The sequence below is a fragment of the Megalops cyprinoides genome, chromosome 18, assembly GCF_013368585.1.
Source record: "Megalops cyprinoides isolate fMegCyp1 chromosome 18, fMegCyp1.pri, whole genome shotgun sequence".
Classification (NCBI taxonomy): Eukaryota; Metazoa; Chordata; class Actinopteri; order Elopiformes; family Megalopidae; genus Megalops; species Megalops cyprinoides.
Window position 1 is genome coordinate 21,934,241 of NC_050600.1, and position 18,971 is coordinate 21,953,211.

Sequence of the window (18,971 nt, forward strand, 5' to 3'; positions counted from 1 at the left end):
TGTATTTTACCTTCTTGTAAATATGTTCAATTATTACAGGACTGGCTTAATCACCATCCCCCCACCCCACCCCTACATCAGGGAGGGTGATGATAAGCAACTACATACACATCATGTCGCGCTATAAGATTGTAACAAAACATTATTTACCACTTTGCTCTTTACCATTTTGCTCACCTTTGGTTCAATGTCACCTTCATAACATACCGATATAGCCAAAACGTATTCAATATAAGCAATCACTCTATGCCCCTAGGCAGTCAGAGTATAACAGCTGTACTGGTATATACAGTTAACTGTTAATGGCTTACACTGGGATGATTGGGGTCAGGGTAGTAATAGGATCATGAGAATTTGATAATGAAATACACGAATCTCAACTTCTATAGTAGGTACTCTGCCAAGATGTCTATGTATATGGTAGTTGCGTAGCTTACTTCCTAAGTAAAATGCCTTCTGAGTTAATGAGGAATTTTCAATATTTCAAAATGTCACACGGTAATGTGACTGACAGCTCTTGTTTTTGAGGGAAGTGCACTGAGTGCAGCCAGGGGTCACAGAAATGTAAACATCTATGTCTTTCAGGCCGAGCGGGAAAGTGCTGTCTCAGCTCTGGCTTGAGAAGCGAGGTCCTGAGCTGCTGCCTCAGCTGTTGCCTAGTGAACAATAAGAAACAGATTCTATACAGTTATAATGTACAGGACATACACTACTGACTCGGTTCAGTGGTTATCTGGGGCTGAGGCTGCTGTTCTCGGATCAGTCGTGGATGACTGGGGCTGTTGTCTGGCCCGTTAACAAGACCATCATGAATAGGAGTACATGCACCGTGCAATGTGTGCGTGTGTGGGTGTGTGTGCATGTGCATGTGTGCTTGTGTGCCTGTGTGCGTATGTGTGTATTTAGACAATGCCTGGAGTAACTTGTTTTGGTGTATATAAAGCAATGTGTATGAGATTTTTCTGCCGCATGCTGTGTGGCATATATTAACTTTCAAAAGGCTATGAAAATAACGTGCATAAAAACAGTTCTGGCTGTTACTGCATGGAAATTTGTCACTGGTAAATCAATCAACAGTGCTGAGGACAGCGGCCGGAGGAGCAGGTGCAGAGGAAGATGGGATACAGGGGCCCCTAGTGGCTCACCGATGAAACTACACGTGGAGAAATTAATTCCAGCAAAACCCCATCAGAATGCAGGCTGGACCCGGACCGCAGCAGTCCCAGCTGCTGGTCGGTCTGTTTTCATCAGATTCACAAACTGCACACAGGCGTATGGCCTCTGGCTTATTTTTTTTTTCTTTACAGGGGTAAATGAATTGTCACGCGAACAAGGCGTCTTGGGACGCAAAGGATATATTTGCCCTGAATTCATCTCCAGAGAACACCCCAGCAATAAAGAATAAGAATATACAATCTGCTAATTGTGTATAAATTCACTTTACTCCATCTGAAATGAGTGCAGAGCATAACCATACAATATTACACGGACAACGCATTTAAAAGATGCAACTTATGTTTCTTCCTTCACTGTTTCGACAGCTGGGGTCTACCCTCTTCAAAATCAAAATTATCGCCGTCATCATCGCTGCTGTAATCCTTTTTGAGATGTCAGCGACTGAAACACACTTAGGCTTATATTATAATATAATATAATGATTGGGAAACGAGTAAATTATATGTACATGCGGATAAATGATTATTTTCTGCGTGCTACAGCTCAGTTCGTCTTGCTCCATATGTTTACATTTTGACTGATGCACCGCAGTGCCTCTGTGCCATGATTGGCTGCGTGAGCGACTGATCCCGCTCTCATTCAGCATCCCGGAACCCCCCTCCCCTCCGCACCGTCCTCCCCTCGCCTTCGGCCAGCCTCCTTCCCGCACAGTGCATCTATGCGCACGGCGGCGGCAGCAGGGAACAGACGGGGACAGTCCGGCAACGCCACAGGAAATCAATACAAGGAGGTCATAGGCGTTTCGCACCGGACGAGAGATGTAAACATCGGTTTCATCCCTCCATTATTTATTCATTTAAACATATCATATTGCTTCGCATTTGCAGTTTTACCCCCCTTTTTTTATCCGTTGCATCCGACTCTGGCGCATTCCGCGTGTGCAGCCGTGTAATGCGCGCCCAGTTTATGCCTTATTAGCATGTCATAACCAGACTGTGAGGAAGGTGTAAAAACTACGATGAAGTTGACGGCCGTTGTGCTGTATGCTGCTTTCTCGATCGCTGTCGCCACCATCGCAGGTAAGTGCACGTGAGGCCGCTTTGTATGCACGCATTTGTACCTCTTCAGTTTGAAACTTAAAACTCCAGCATTTAAAGTTCGTTCACGGTTGTACCAGCAATAAAAGCGGTCTCTATTCCGAGGAAAGTGCACCGGTTTAAACGGTTTAAGTTGATTGCGGACTGTAGAGTACTACTTTGGTGTTTTTATCACGTCATTAATTAGTAAGATGATAATGGGGGCGGGCCGCCGACTTACATACGAAAGTTGGTGAACTTGGATTGTGTCCTAATACGTTAAAAGACACGAATACATCAGTAATTATACAACATCCGCAAAAGTATCAGTTTTAGTGTCGAATACGAACCGCTTGAAATTCAGTTGCGCCTTGAATCATAACTGTAAACATGATCTATTAATGAAATAAATGCTGTTACGCCATCATGTTGTTTGCACCGTCACTACCAAGAGTCATCTTTTCCGCATATCAGCACTTAGAAATAGGGACATGAGAATAAATGTACGCAGGCCAAACACACACATTGTTCATAAAGTGAATATTCAATTTAGCTGTCTAACATCTCTAGCTTCCCATCGTTTGTTTTTCCATTTCTATTTGCATGGAAAATTCACAGAGAACCTGCCGTGCGGCGTTTTTGTATACGCCGGCCTTCAAGTTGGATAGCTTTCATGTAATACGAGTCAATCGTCTGATCTTGATAAACTGCGACCTTGGGGATACGTTGTCGCTGTTCGATAGGGTTACGTCTGGCTTTTGTCGCTTCGTAATCTTTCGAGGTCACTTTAAAAATTTGTCATTCAGAAGTGTGGTTAAGGGCGACAACCGTCTCATTTTTTTTTTCTCGTTCCTTTGTTCAATGAGATGAGGCTTCTCGCCTTGACGAATTAAGCACTGTGCATTTCCACAACAAAACTTCATAAACTTACACCATTGCCACAGTACGTGCATTTATTGACGACAAATCTCTTTCTCCGATGCAGACGCAATATTGTGTACGATACGAGGAGGGGGGCTGGCATGTATCTGACAGAATTATCAGCTGGGGATATTTGCGCTTGCGTTTCCGGAGAACTCAGAAGAGTGCGTGGGGCCGATACAGCGGCCGGGTACCCATCTGCTCTCACTGTGGCGGAGCAAAAAGATCACCTTTGTGGAAATGGGAACATGATGTTTTCCATTTGTTGAGGCTCACTGTTTTGTAAATAAACAACGTAAACGCTCTGCGTTTATTTTTTAGCGAAGCGCACCAGATTAGCTCAAGATTCCTATGGTTGTGTGGCAGTTAATGCATTTCAATTTGATTACAGATTTCATAGATCAGCCAACCCTGGCCTAAGGCTAAATGTGGTTTTATTAGTGATTACTGGAATTCGTGAGAGGAATCACTACTGGTTGACATAATGGTCTTCAATTAAAATTAAACTCACCACTAAACGCAACCATTCTCATCCAGTTAAAAATGCCATGTACTCTGTACGAAATGTAAAACATAGCAAAGATAAAGCAACAAATAAAATCAAATCTTGACCTGAAAAAGAAGGCAAGGGCACTAAGAAGCAGTTTTGAAAGTCTTACTAAATATACAGCATAAACTCACTTCCCAGAGCTTCCCATAGTGGGCAGGACAGTGGAGATGAATGCCATCATCTGCCACAGACTGAACACCCACCAGTGTCTCGGCCCTCCCTACCTGATCGTGAAACTTTAATCTTTCCTGAGGTTTAATCTATCCTAGGGTTACCCTAGGGTCTCTCCTCTAGTGTATTAAGACACTTATTAACATTTTTACGTCGTAGTGCTTCTCTTTTCAGTCTGTAAATAGTTAGCACAGTGCAATGTGAGAGAATTACACATGTTCATTTGTGGTTGTCATTTTCTGTGTATACCAACCTTTTAATCAGCATTTCTCTACCTTTCCTTTGTAGGTCACTCTGGGTGACCGTGTCTGCCAAGTGGCTAAGTGTAAATGTCCATTAAGCTGCTATGGTGCATACTGAAGCATTATAAAGTCTTTAGCTCAGCATTTAACTGCGCAGAACTCCTGTTATGACAGTGGAAGTCTTTACTGCCTGTTGCATCATTCCTGTGGCCTAATTTACTGTGTTCTCACCACCACCCCACTTTTTAACCGCATATCAAAATCTCCCCGAGAGCAGCTCTGGTCTGCTGCCTCTTCCCCCTCCACCCTGCTCCGGTCACCTGCTGTAAGCGGGCACGTGCCGTTAGTATCGATTTGCCCTCCGCGAACAGTAAGCAGAGCAGAGCTGCTGACAGCTTGGATTTGCGGTCAGACCGTCCCCCAACCCCACCTCGCCGTCTAGCAGGCTGCGACTGTGGAAACGTTCCAGTGAATCCAATACAGAGCGAGGTGTCGAGTCGCTCTCCGCAAGGGCCACCGCGTCGCTCGGAAACCTGCCAGTGAGCTGCCGAAGGTCGATATGGACGTTTCTCTTTTTATGGGTGCGAGGCCTTCAGGAGGGCCGAACTAAAGATCAGAGACATAAACCTACTGGAGTTTGGACCAGCTGTTAAAGACTGGCTGTACCTTTCAGTACCCACCCGTGCACTGATATTCTACTCAATGGGAACACTGAGAGGTTTTATTAACCTAATTTATTCCATTACTGTCCACCCATTACCAGCAGGATGTAAATCTCAATTTGGCCATGCTAACAAACCTGAAAGTGGGGACATGGACACCATCACAATTACACTCAGGGACCTAGACACAAGCATGTGCACACACACACACACACACACACACACACACATAATTTACCGGCTGTTCGAGGGGAACATCCGTGTCGCCCGCATTTCCCCCTTTACTCACCACTCCATGTGTGTGGCACCTACAGGTAATAGAGATTTATACACGCGTCCCCACACCATTTCCCCGGCTGCCGGCATCTGCTTAAACTCCATGCTAGAGGACGGCGGCGCGAGCCGATTTGCATTTATATTTGAATCTGTTCGTCTCTAATTGTATGTAGCTGTAATAAATGGTCCCCGGTGGGGGGATTTGCAGTGATAACAAAGGCTCCGGTGTCACGTGACTCCCCCCCTGCATGTGTTCCTGGAAAGGCGCCGCGGGACTCCCCCGCGTCTCCCGGGTTTATTCAGTCCCAGGGAGGCCTTATTGAGTTGGCCTCCTGTCGAACTCCCTCCGCACAGCCGGCTGCCAGCGCTGACTTAATTAGAATCATTCACAACATAGACACACGCCTTCATTGGCTACTTTTTAAAGCCACCCCACACACTTGTCTGTTAGGTACTCTGTATGTGTGGATGTGTGTGTAGTGTGTGCAGTAACTGCAGATGTCAGAACTTTCCTACCCAGTGGAGGATGAAGTGCTTTTGCGGTTGGATCTTAGCAGTGCATAGAGAATGCTGTCTGCCGTGCCGAAAGACCCAGGACTAAGCCACAGGGGGTTGTTATTGTTCTCACTCACACCAAGGGCCAGTGTCACCTGTAGATGTTCTTTGTGGGGCCATTGGACAAGCGTATCTGCTGGGTTTCTCACAGCATTTGATACTGTGTAAGGTTACCATGTGATACTCTAGGCACGCCTCTCACGTTACAGTCTTGGAAAAAAAGACTCCTTTGCACTCATCAAACAGCACCATGCAAAAAGCGTCATAAGTTTTCAGGGAAAGTGTTTAGTCAGACATTCATAAATTACGCTGGCAAGAGGCTTTGACTTGGTGTGGGTACATTTAACCAAACTCTTTTCCTCTCATTTCCCCTGAAATAGCCAGCATATAGTTGCGGGTCTTACAGAAAAGAACACGGCAGAATGGCTGTCCAGAAGCGTCTAGATTGTCCTGAGTCCTCAGCCACAGGTAATGACTAAACATTGTGTTGATTGGCCAGATGATGTGGTTGTTAGTATGGAAAGGGCTACTGACTGAAAGACAGTTCTTGTCACCTATGGAATCTGAGCTGTGGGACGCTTCTTCCTCTGAAAATATTTGTGGAAAGCACTGCGGAGGCTGCATCTCTCTCTCTCTGTCCTTTCGGCTTTGTTTCCGCTGACCCGGAAAAGGACGAGATGTGACCCGCGCTTTACTATTGTGTCCCTTTGTTTAGAACAGCTCATCCGCTGGCAGTGGTCCCAGCACAGGGGATTTATTAGAAGGTGCTGAAGGACATTTACAGATGGAGCCAATAGGAACAGATTGATAGCAGCGGAGTCACTAATATGCCGGTTTAGAACCGAGTTTGTCACACTATAAATCAAGACACGTGCAGTGCACGTGGACACACTCGCCGACACACAGACACACACACATGTGCGCACAGACACGCTCACACACGCATGCTCTCACCTTCTCGTGGTGCTCACGTTCCCAGTTTAATATTCTCGATTCATTAACCAGATTGGACAATGAAAAACGTAAATAGAGAGGGTAGAAAGGGCATCTTCTGCCTTTTTAGATGAGAAAAAGGAATGGCAAGAATGGGCAGCTTACACGTGACATTGACATGCTGCAGAATTCACAAATCATAATTCACAAGGAAGATGGATTTGCGCTGTACACTAAAAAAATGTATTGTTGGTAAAGGTGGAGGAGTCTGATGGGGAGGTGTACCACAGAGACCCAGCTATAGCTGGTTGACTGCAGGGACAGTGCTACTGATGAAGGGTGTGTTGAGGGGGAGCTGGCATTGTGGGCTGGTGGAGGGACGCCTTTCTCAGCTGCTGTCATGGGCGGCTGGGGCTGTGGAGTGGGGCTGGGCCCATTTCACCCAGCCTGCAGAGGGTCGTTCACACTTACCACTTGGCCAGAGACACGCCTCTGCTTATGTAGGCCCAGCAGCCAATGGGATCACTGCCTTTCATATCCATAGCCTTACTGACAGAGGTCTGAGTGTCCTATAGCATGGTAGTTTGTCATTTACTGTGATTAGGGCGTTTTAGTGCATTCTGTTCTACATTACGTCACATTTAGGTCATTTGGCAGACGTTTTTATCCAAAGCGACTTACAAGTGAGGAACAACAAGCAAGTTACAGTAGTGTAGGAGACCTTGGAGTAAGCTTTAAGTGCAACCTAAACAACTAAACTCACCTAAATAAGTCAAGGAAAGTAGAAAACAGAGGTAAACGAGGTGAAAACACAAGGATAGACAGGCAGAGGATACTTAATTGCTCCTGACAGCATTTTCTCCTCATTCCAATGATCACAGAACTCAAATGTCAGTAAGTAGCACAAAGAAGAGGCACTTGAAACACTTTAAAAGTTAAGGAAGAAGGAGAATGGGGTGAAAAGCAGTCAGCACCAGAGCCCATTTTGAATATAATGTAATTTAAAAGTCCTGTTCTGCACATTTCATTTTCAGCTACCGTGTTTTTTGCTAATATTGATGTTGCATGAAATACGTAATGCAATATAATACATGCAATTGAATATAATACCGTGGGTTGTTCTCCAAAGTGCGCAGGTCATTCATTCTATTAAAACACGATTACATTCTGTCTTCTCAAATATAGTGCTACGATAAGGGGTTCCTAACTCCTCAATGCTGAGCAGAGATGCTTTTTCTGTGAGGTGAGATTTGGAGGAGACCGTCACCAGAAATACCAGGGTCACGTTTGTACTTACTCCGCCTTCTCGTCATCCTGCTTCCTGTCTCTGGAGTCAGTAAATGGGACTTCGCTGTTTTTATGCAGTGAGGAGGTCTGGAAAGAGCGCAGACACACAGCGCAGTGAGGCGGTCTGGAAAGAGTGCGGACGTACAGCGCAGTGAGGAGGTCTGGAAAGAGCGCAGACACACAGCGCAGTGAGGCGGTCTGGAAAGAGCGCAGACGTACAGCGCAGTGAGGTTGTCTGGAAAGAGCGCAGACGCAAGGCCCAGTGAGGCGGTCTGGAAAGAGCGCGGACGGACGGTCCAGTGAGGCGGTCTGGAAAGAGCGCGGACGGACGGCGCGTGAAAGCTTTAGCAGCCGGTGCCTTTCCTGTCACGGGGAGTCGGCCCGGGGCTCTGAGTGAGAGCGGGCCTCTTTCTCCGCCATCCCTCCCGCTGCGTGGGGCAGCTGCATTGTCCCGCCGCCGTGCTAACGGGCGCCGGAGGAGCCCCCTCTCCCGTTCCCGTTACGTAACCGTGGCTACGCGCCAGGCTAAATATCTAAATATAGCACCCGCTTTCACTGCCTTGGCTCATCAGTAAATGTGGTCAACAAATGCAGGGAATGGTGGTGAATGGAATGAGCCTAGTTTTTGATTGTTTGAACCTGGGATGGCTCTGTGTGAAATGAAGCTCAGGACATGCCAAGTATTTATAAATCTGATGTTGAATGTCTGTTTAAGCTTATACTGTGTTTGTGTATGTGTGTGCGTGCATTCGCATGCCTGTGTGTGTGTGTTTGTGTGTCTGTGTGTGTGCATTTGAGGCATCATCTTTGATAATTGGTTAAAATATTAACATAAGCTACTGTTAGACTAATACCATCACAATAAAAAAGTAAGTGGAATTGTGAGGTAAACCACTGACCATTTAACCAGAAAACTGCCCACTTAACTAACCCATGGTTTTAACCTTTAGTATATTAATATCAAATATTAATATACTATTCAGAACTGTATTTGCTGTATTGCTGAATTCTCCTGAGTGGTGGCTCCAGGAAAAGGTTTCAGCCACGCGTTGATCACAGCATCACGCACGCCTTCCGGCACTGTGGCTTACACCCCCTGGTTCAATACCTCATCACTCATGGCAAACCACCCCATCTTCATCAGTGGAGCTTACAAGGCCCACATCAATCTCCTGTTAAATGTTTCCCGTCGACTGTGAAGCCATGCAGGGCCTTGCCACAGTGCTTCTGTCAGACCCACTGTGTGGGTGACTGGCAATACGGCAAACAGTGCTCACAGTCTGATCAGAAGGACTTTAATCCCCCGCACAGGAAATGTGTATTTGTCTTGGTGCATTCACATTTATTGTTTAAGCCCAACATCGCGTTTGGTGTTATGTTGTAATTACTGCATGTCAGGACTTGTAAATTGACCTGGAATACGTGATAAAAATGAACAACTCCTCTCTCTTCTTCAGGTCCCGGGGAGTTTGTGTCCCTGGCTGAGATGGAGGATACTCTCCTGAGGAACCTGTTCCAGGGGTACCAGAAGTGGGTCCGGCCCATCCAGCACGCCAACGACACCATCACAGTCCGCTTCGGGCTCAAGATCTCCCAGCTGGTGGATGTGGTGAGGGGGTGTTGTAACTGTCACAGAGGGCGGAGCCAAAACAACAATTGAATTTGTTGTTTTAGAGGGGGTGTCTTATTGTGTGGATACCCAGATATTCACTTATAATACAAAACAACTTACTCTCATGCTCACTAGGGAAGAAATCAATAGTTTCAAGAGAGCCCACTGAGTGCAATACAACTAACATCATTTCCTACACATGAAGTTCTGCAGAGGTGGTAAATGTTTCCCAGCTGCCCTTTTCGGCTGAGGGGTTGGGGTCTTATTTTGCTTTCAGGAATAATCTGTGAAGCATCACCTCATTAGACTGATGAGACACGGTCAATTGTTCCTACTTATTAGGGGGAGGTTTATGTAAATCACAACTGTGGATACAACGTAACTGCAGATTTACAAAAGAAAGCATCTACATGCAGTGAGTTGGTTAGGCGTAAGACAGGAACTGTCAATAAGTATGTTGCGCGTATGTACACAAACATGCTGTGTACTAAGCATAACGTAACAAGTCGTCACTAATATGGTCTTGACGGGCCCTCCTGCACCATCGTGCTCTGCCTCATGTCTTTTGACTGCATTGATTTCCTGTATTGGTCCAGCTGGCGTGGCAGTCGAGAATGACATTAAGCCCCACTGTACTGTATCTTGGACCCTCTCACTTCACTCCCGGCTCCAGGCCACTGTGAGTCAGTCAGAACTGCTCCAAGTCCCAGACTGCTTCCTACACAGCCAGGCCACCCACAGATGCAAGAAGAACAGAAGAAAGAATGTGAACTCAGGGAGCTCTGAGAGTGCATATTAGAGGCAGGGACAAACAAATGTGCAAATGTGGAAAGGTAGCATAGCTGACCTGTTAACGAGTTTAAGGTTGCAGTCTATCTGTGTGTGTGTGTGTGTGCGCCTGTCTGACTGTATCTGTCTGTCTATCCTCGTGCCCCTGTGTGTGAGCGCACTCTAAAAGATGGTTTCTGCCCAGTCGTAATAATTATGATCTAGCCATGCTTATAAAGCATGAAGCAGGTGAGAGTTACTAATGCACCCCATAAGGGTACCCCCCTGTTCTATCAGTAGGTTTTTTAGTTGAGTAGCATGTGCCCTTACACAGAATAACCCACCCCACCGACATTTCAGGTTTATTGCACATCTGGATGCATATTGAAGGGGGCGAGGGCGCAGCAGCTATGCCTCATTTGGTTCCTAACCTGCAACCTCGTGGTCACGAACACTAATTCTCAAACTACTGAGCCATACTGCTACGAGGAGCACCTCACCAGGTGTCTCTTCGTGGATGGATCCTAAACTCTAATACTTTCAATACTCCAAACTCACAGTGGTCTGAGCATTATTAGTCAGCCCATGCTGATGTTTGGTGGGCCAGACATACTGCTTCTTGCCAGTTATGTAACAGCAGATCAGCCCCAAGCTAGCAATTGAAAATATGATCTGCAGCATGGCAGATGATGAAGGAAGTGCAGCGTTCACTGGGTGGGTAGCGGACTGTAATGTGAGCGCATTCAGGGCCTGGCGTGAATCTCTCTTGAGCTGTCCATGGTGCTGAACTAGATCAGGGAGGCTAGTGGACTGAAAATTGGGTCATTTAAAATGTTTATTTTAAAATTTTCTTGTTGGGAATTGTGTCAATGGGATAAATCTGAGATGAACCTTTAGATGAGTCTTTGTCTGCTGCAGATTCTTTGACGTGCTGCACATTTCATGCAAATTATAGCTAGCATAGTTGCATCAAGCAAATTTTCTTTTTTAGTGTTGTCATGTGTTAAGGAGTGCAGCAACAGGACTGAAATGATTCAAACTTCTAAGCAGGGGTGGTCTCCTTTTTGTAGAGTCAAGAGCTGTTTTTGATCGAATCAACAGCTGTCTTGATTAAAAGAATGACAAAAAATGCAGTCTAGTGGGAGAGACTTTTGATCACAAGATTTTACAACTGATCATTGTCTCAGCTGAAGCATTTTAGCTGGTTTCAGGAACAGTGAAGGAAAACCTGTCAGATTGCAGACTGCAGCTGTTTAAAGGCCTTGTTTTAGGGCTTGCACTGGATTTAGTGCTATTCTGTTCTGTAAAGATATTTTTGGACCTGTAGGAACAGATTTGCTGTGTTACAGTTCAAGTACATCCTTCTAATGTGACATCTGTTAAACAGGACCAGCCTCCGCTCAGTCACGTGATGAGGTCCTTTATTGCCATGAGAGCAGAACAAATGTGGGCAATGTTTCCACGGCAGTGGATTCATTAACAGGGTTCACCTGCAGTTTAGAACTGCCCCCGAATCCTTGGCTGAAGCATTTTCCTTTTGAGTCTCACATCTGGGGGCTTATGGGAAATTGAGGAAACTGAAGCATTTTTCAAGTAACAACCAGGACTCAGTGTGCGCTAAACTGCCTTACCTCAGTCAAAATGCTTCAATCGTGAGCAACATCTCTTAATCAGAACAGGTCTCCAGAGGCATGTGTTGATATGGCCTTTGATTTGCAACACTGTGTATGTGACAGTGTGGTTTAGTGGTTTGGAAGGTTCTATGTTTGAATCTAATGTGAGACACTGTCAGTTGCACCGTTGAACAATGTACTTAATCTGAATTGCTTTAAATGCATCCAGGTGTATATATGGACGAAATACAAAATTTGTAAGTCTGCTAAGCAAATACTATGTAAAAATTAACATTTTTCTGACTACATACATTAATGATCAGTGGTACATGCTAAACTAGTACGTTTTGCACAATTATTCTATATTAAATGTCAAACACATACTCAAGAATCTCGTTTAATCACAAAAAGATGTTTTAAGATTTGATTATGTAATTAAAATCTCTCCAAAGCGCTTAAATACAGTGTTTTTTTTTATCAAGCAAGCCAATAGCACATATCTCTGATCTTTATTTTAGCTGCGAGAGGACTAATTTAGCAACCGTGTTAATGTTGTTCAGTTGTCTGATTTCCCCCTGTGGAGAGCACACTGTGGATTGGAAAATGATAAGAGTTTTGTAAAATTAAGACCATCCAGGAACTGGAATTGCCTGCTCGTTATAGGACCCTAACCACCACCGAAAACTGAGCGTGGCCAAATTTCCCCCTTGCATGCTTAACCACATTTTGTTCATGCATATTTACTTCTTCATTCAGCCTTTCCTGCAGCACGCCTGATATGAGGTGGCGTGGCCTTCAGTGAAGGGGCAACACTGCCCTCTTCTGGCCACAACAAGTAATTTTGTTTATTGTGCAGCAACAGAAGGAAAACAAAGATGTAGGCAATGAGAGGAAAATTTGCATATGAAGTGGAGTTGCAGAAGATCCTCTGGGCCAGTGACAGAGAGAGGAATTGATGGAATGCATTTTCTCACAGGTTTACAAACTCAAACTCAAGCCTGAGACCTTTCGCGGAATCACAGAGGATGTGGTAATGTAAAAAAGGACAGCCAACAGCTACATTGCTGCATGCTGCCCTGACATGGACTCCCTATTGAACTAGTGGAGTATCCCTCATCCAAGTTCTCAGAACTCAGTGAAACAGACAGAGACTGTTCAGGCTCAGCTTCTTAATCCAATAAAATGCCTCTTTTTCTCCATTACCTTTTTACATTTCTTTGATTGAATTACTGAAACGTATCATGGAGTCATCAGGATCCTCTGCACTGAGTTTATTTTGTTATTTGAGAGTTTATTCAGTTGTTCCCATAACGTATGACTTGACGTCATTGTTCTGAACGAGTGTTCAGACTGAAAAACAACAAGTTCATGTAGGTCAATATCTGGGTGTTCGCTGGATCGTTGTGAACCAGCTATGAGGCGTTGATCTACATGGAGACTGCGGTTTAAGACACTATATCTCTGATGGGCAATAATGCATCTTAAGCTTCCTTTACCTGTTAAGTCCTTGCAGAAATCATAGACAGAGCACTGACAAGAGACCCCTCGCTTTCCAAAACAGGGGGCATCCCTCACTGAACAATACAGAAATTACTCACACAGACACACAGGGGAATCTGTTAGTCACTGTTAACAGACAGCCAGGGCATCTAGTCCACTCAGTCACAAATACTGACAACAATACTGGTCTGTCATGCCATATCACATCACAATCCTGAATCCCAAACACCCTGCTTTCTCAATATATTCATTCTGAACGGTCCTCATGTGGTACTCAAATATCAGCACAGGGCTTTTTGTAAAACTCAGTCCAACCCTCTATTTTGAACTGTGACCAGAAGCCAGACAGACTGCAGTGTTTTCCCTCACACAGTCTTGCTGCAATTGCCTTAATCAGGGACTCTCCTCCCCTGTCTGCCCGCAGGACGAGAAGAACCAGCTAATGACGACCAACGTCTGGCTGTGGCAGGTAGGACGTCCCCACTCAGCCACCATCACTGTCTGCCACTCCAGTCACAGCTCTGTTATTGAATTAGCTTTTTTTTATTTATATTTCAAAGCATATTAAACTGCAATTTGCTCTACTCTGTGAGAAGAATACAAGCAGTATACTGTATAGTAATTACGCAATGCAGTTCCACTTTGAATTCATTTAACCTTTTCTGGAAAAAGTCAGCAGCCTGTCGATGGCTTTTACCAGGATGATTTATAAACTTTCAGTGTGTCCAACAAAACATTGTTGTTGATGCCTGAGGTGCCTTGCTAAATAAGCCTGTGTCAAATATGAAAGGACTTGTTTCATAATTGTGAAGTAGACCAGCCCCTGTGCAGAAAAATAAGTGGGAAACAATCATGCCGGGGGAACGTTTTAACAACGTCATATTGTGAACAAGACTCTTTTGCTTTGCATGGGAAATAAGGTGCCACAGGACCAGTAAAGTGATTTTAATGTGTCTTGAGTGAGTGCAAATGGCACACAGCAGTTATTGGGCTCAACCTATGCTGTGTGGCTAGGAGTGGACTGATTACAAGCTGCGCTGGAACCCAGAGGACTATGGGGGAATCACCTCCATCCGCGTCCCGTCTGAGACCATCTGGCTGCCCGATATCGTTTTATACGAGAAGTAAGCTTCATTCTATTCGAGTATCATTTTTTGAACTGATCGGGTATTTGTCTGTCTGTGTGTCTGCCTGTCTCTCGGACTGTTTCTCTGTTTGTCTGCCAAAGAACTTGATGAACGTTGAAGAACCATTCCTCTTCTTTGAACTGAGAGGTTATTTTTCCGTTTGTCTCTCTGTCTATCTGCCAAAGCCTTTGATGGATATTGAAGAACTATTCCTTTTTTGAACTGAGAGGTTATTTGTTTATATCTGTCTGTCTGCAAAAGCACTTGATGGATATTGAATAGCCATTTCTATTTTATTGGAAAGGTTATTCATCTGTCTGTCTCTCTGTCTGCCAAAGCATTTAATGGATATTGAAGAACCATCGCTTTTTTGAGAGGGCTTATTTGTCTGTTTGTCTCTCTGTCTGTCAAAGCGCTTGATGGATATGGACATGCTCCTCAGGGGTTATGTATTTTTCAGGATAGCTGATGGATCTGAGAGGCCAGAGAGGCCTGTGGGATGTGTTGCACTCAAACACTTCATGCTGAGGGACTTCAGCTGACTATTTCAAGAGAGTATGAAAGTCTTCATTTAGAGAAGTAGAAAATCTACAAGATTGTGGCCACTAGAGTTGAGAGTGCTTGTCAGTTTTAAAGGAGACTTTATGTATAAGCATTGGTCATGTGTTTTGTGTGTCTGACCACTTACTCTTGACTACACCCTTTTTCCCTGGTCTTTGTCACTCCATGTGTCTTCAGTGCGGATGGCCGCTTTGAGGGTTCCCTGATGACCAAAGCCATTGTCAAGTCCAACGGCACCATCATGTGGACGCCCCCGGCCAGCTACAAGTCGGCCTGCACCATGGACGTCACCTTCTTCCCCTTCGACCGGCAGAACTGCTCCATGAAGTTCGGCTCCTGGACCTACGACGGCAACATGGTGGACCTGGTGCTGGTGGACGACCACGTGGACCGCAAGGACTTCTTTGACAACGGCGAGTGGGAGATCCTAAACGCCACAGGCATGAAGGGCAGCCGGCGGGACGGGCTCTACTCCTACCCCTTCGTCACCTACTCCTTCATCCTGAAGCGCCTGCCGCTCTTCTACACCCTCTTCCTAATCATCCCCTGCCTGGGCCTCTCCTTCCTCACCGTGCTGGTCTTCTACCTGCCCTCCGACGAGGGCGAGAAGCTCTCCCTCTCCACCTCCGTCCTGGTGTCGCTCACCGTCTTCCTGCTGGTCATCGAGGAGATCATCCCCTCCTCCTCCAAGGTCATCCCGCTCATCGGCGAGTACCTGCTCTTCATCATGATCTTCGTCACCCTCTCCATCATCGTCACCGTCTTCGTCATCAACGTGCACCACCGCTCGTCCGCCACCTACCACCCCATGTCGCCGTGGGTGAAGAGCCTCTTCCTGCAGCGGCTGCCGCGGCTCCTGTGCATGCGCGGCCACGCCGACCGCTACCGCTGCGCCGAGGTGGAGTCGCACAGCCCCGAGTTGAAGCCACGCGGCCGCTCGCAGCAGCAGCAGCAACAGCAGAGGGCGCCGGCGGGCAAGGAAGACGAGAACCTGGCCTGGCTGACCATGCTGGAGAAGGCCACCAACTCGGTGCGCTACATCTCTCGGCACATCAAGAAGGAGCACTTCATCCGGGAGGTGAGGGAGCAGGCCGAATGACGGGCTGCAAAAATCAGGATCGATCAATCCATCCGGCAAAGAAACACTCCGGCGGTCAGCGGCCAAGTTGGATTAGTCTATTAGTCTTTAAACTGTTCAGATTCTGTTTAAACACATGTACAGTACACTTTCTAAGAAATTACTGATGAAGATAATATCATGTCCCTTAAGATCATTTAATTTTTTACTCAGAATCACTTGCCACTCTCCATTGGTTTTCATGTTAAGTAGACTGATATTACATTACATTATTGCCATTCAACAGGCCACAGCAACTTACATTGGTTACAGCTGCATCCATTTGTACAGCTTGGATATTTACTGAGGCAATTGTGGGTTAAGTACCTTCCCCAAAGAGACAACAGCAGTGCCCCAGTGTGGAATCAAACTAGCAACCTTTTGGTTACGAGCCCTGCACCTTACCACTACACGACACTGCTGCTTATAATCGGGAAAGCTGTTTGTTGTCCACTTAGGAGTAGTCAGTTATGGACCTTTTGCTGAGGAATATAGGTTTGCAATAATTGATTGAACCAAAAATACCAAACAGCTGTAGGTACTTAAAATCAGCTGGTCAAAGCTGGTGGAGTGGAATTTGAGATCATTAGCAATCATGCCTCCTCTGCACTGAAAATGTCTGCACATCCACCCAACCCAAAGCAGTCAACATTGACTTCATTATAAAAATCTATGCAAACAGCTAACGTTCAGTTTTGATTTTGAGGCTTGTCAAGATATCTTGGGTAGCGTCAACTGTCTGAAGTAGCACCAGCTGGTGATGTGCAGGTTTGAAAACAACAAGCTTACTTAAGCTACTACTGTTCTGTTGGCTGCATTGCCGGTCGTGTTGCCATCAGCAGTACTGGAGCTAATGCTCAAGAGTCATTTTGGAAAAAAAAACAGCGCAAGCTCAATGCTAACAGGTGCAGTTCACATTAGCCTCAGCCAGCTTAAGTTCTCCTCACAAGAGAACATGCAGTGACGGCTTTTCACCATTCCACAGGTGGTGCAGGACTGGAAGTTTGTGGCCCAGGTGCTGGACCGGATCTTCTTGTGGGCCTTCCTCACCGCGTCTGTGCTGGGCACCATCCTCATCTTCACTCCCGCCCTCCAGATGTATCTGAGCACCCCTCCCTGAGCCGCCCCCTCCCCTCATTCGCCCCAAACCCCCCCGACCACTCCGACCCCACCTTTGGGACACCGCACGTCAGCAGCACACTCAAAACCAGCGTAGACATAGAGAAACAAGCCCTCCCCTCTTCCCCATTCATCCAATCAAAGCACACCAAGGGTGAGGAGACCAGCGTGTTCAGCTGTTGCGGATTCTAGCTGAGCCTCGCACCTTTCTTTATGTTTGTTTTTGTATGGAATAATCGCTAGTGGTTTTCGACCTGTAACAGAGGGTTGCAGTACCGGGCCGATAGTCTTCATCTGTTGGTTTTATAATTTCGTAATTGTGATAAGCAGGGTGAAAATGACACTTTTGAATCAGTCAGTTTTTAATGATATGAAGCTTGCTCGCCCCATGAGGATAAAGCTGATCTTGCAGACTGTTAAGGACTTTATTCATACAATTATTTTTCATTTAGCAATCAATTTACACCTGAAGCACCTGGCGGGATGACATTATGTCCAGTTAATGACTGTGATTAATTAATTAAGAGCTGTAGGAAAACCAGCACCGCCTGCACTTGCCAGCTGTGTTAAACCAGCAGGTCCCCCAGGACCGGGACTGCCTGTCCCAGATCCAAAGCAACAGGGAAGCCAGGCTGAAAGAAGCTTCCCCCAATGCAAGTAGTTGTGTATCACAGTAAAAATGTCCTGTTGACAAAACCACATTCTTGTTTTGAGGTTATTTCTTCACATCAGAAAATGGAAGATGTTCAGAGCAGAGAGTGGACTCACAGCCAAGGGGATTAAGTGGATTCGAGGACACAGTCCTTAAATGACGGTGTTTGTGTGTGTGTGTGTGTGTGTGTGTGTGTGTGTGTGTGTGTGTGTGTGTGTGTGTGTGTGTGTGTGTGTGGGTGTGAGTCGGTGAGTTGTGCGGGTGAATCTTCAAGTGGTGCCCCTGAGATCCACTTTACTGCAGATTTTAGAAACCTTCAGGTGATTAAAAGGTTATTCTAGTCCACATGCAATCAATAACTCAAATCAAGAGAATCAAACATAAGGTGAAGTAAAAGTCAAAATCCTCTCTGGGTCGAATTTAGCTACCCCCTCAGAAATGTGGTTGCCAGGTGCTGACCATGATCATAACTCATGCAAGGTTAAATCTCCAGAACAGAATCTTAATATTTTTTAAAAGTAAATTTTTTGGAAAGAGATTCATACATAGGCATCAACTTCTATGGAACAAATTTAAAGCATTTCGGCATAAGTCTTTAGATCAGAATGTCTTTGAATGCATGCTTCCCTTTATCTCAATCAAGTGTGGCCAAAGTTTTGACTGGTACTGCACTTTCAAATATTCATGACCAAACAAGCAATTCAAATCTATCTATTGTATTATCAGCCCAATAAATATAGGCCAAGAGGCTGTGTTCTCTATAGAGAAGTATTGCACCAAACAGGAAGTAAATTAAGACCTGTTATACAAATGTACAGCATCATTCAATTTTTGCAATTGGGCTTGTTAGAAGAGATCAATGTTTACCAGCTAAATTTGTCCTTCAGTCATGTCAAAGGAGTGTCTTGGGGTTGTTTTCCACTGAGTGAATTCATATGGTGTAGCCTGGCTGTGAGTTATTTGACCTCATTAATTAGCTATTTCCGATTATTATTACCATCTGAGAACTTCCTTTTGACCGTACAAATTGTACAGCTAATTCAAAACACACAC

At 45.4% G+C, this 18,971-nt stretch overlaps 1 protein-coding gene across 1 annotated transcript; it reads left to right on the forward strand.

Annotated features, from left to right (window-relative positions):
• The first annotated feature begins 1,892 nt into the window (after positions 1-1,892).
• LOC118793125 (neuronal acetylcholine receptor subunit non-alpha-3-like) lies at positions 1,893-17,847 on the forward strand. Its single transcript, XM_036551135.1, has 6 exons — positions 1,893-2,255; positions 9,307-9,458; positions 13,767-13,811; positions 14,357-14,466; positions 15,208-16,108; positions 17,133-17,847. Exons 1-6 carry the CDS (start codon positions 2,195-2,197, stop codon positions 17,265-17,267), a joined length of 1,404 nt encoding a protein of 467 aa, XP_036407028.1. The 5' UTR covers positions 1,893-2,194; the 3' UTR covers positions 17,268-17,847.
• Positions 17,848-18,971: the final 1,124 nt, after the last annotated feature.

Bases quoted from the DNA above. Each gene is read 5' to 3' on its own strand.
- LOC118793125 (XM_036551135.1), top strand. From the start codon at position 2,195: ATGAAGTTGACGGCCGTTGTGCTGTATGCTGCTTTCTCGATCGCTGTC. The intron at 9,459-13,766 runs GTGAGGGGGTGT...GTCTGCCCGCAG, and splicing joins TCTCCCAGCTGGTGGATGTG to GACGAGAAGAACCAGCTAAT. The intron at 13,812-14,356 runs GTAGGACGTCCC...CTGTGTGGCTAG, and splicing joins CCAACGTCTGGCTGTGGCAG to GAGTGGACTGATTACAAGCT.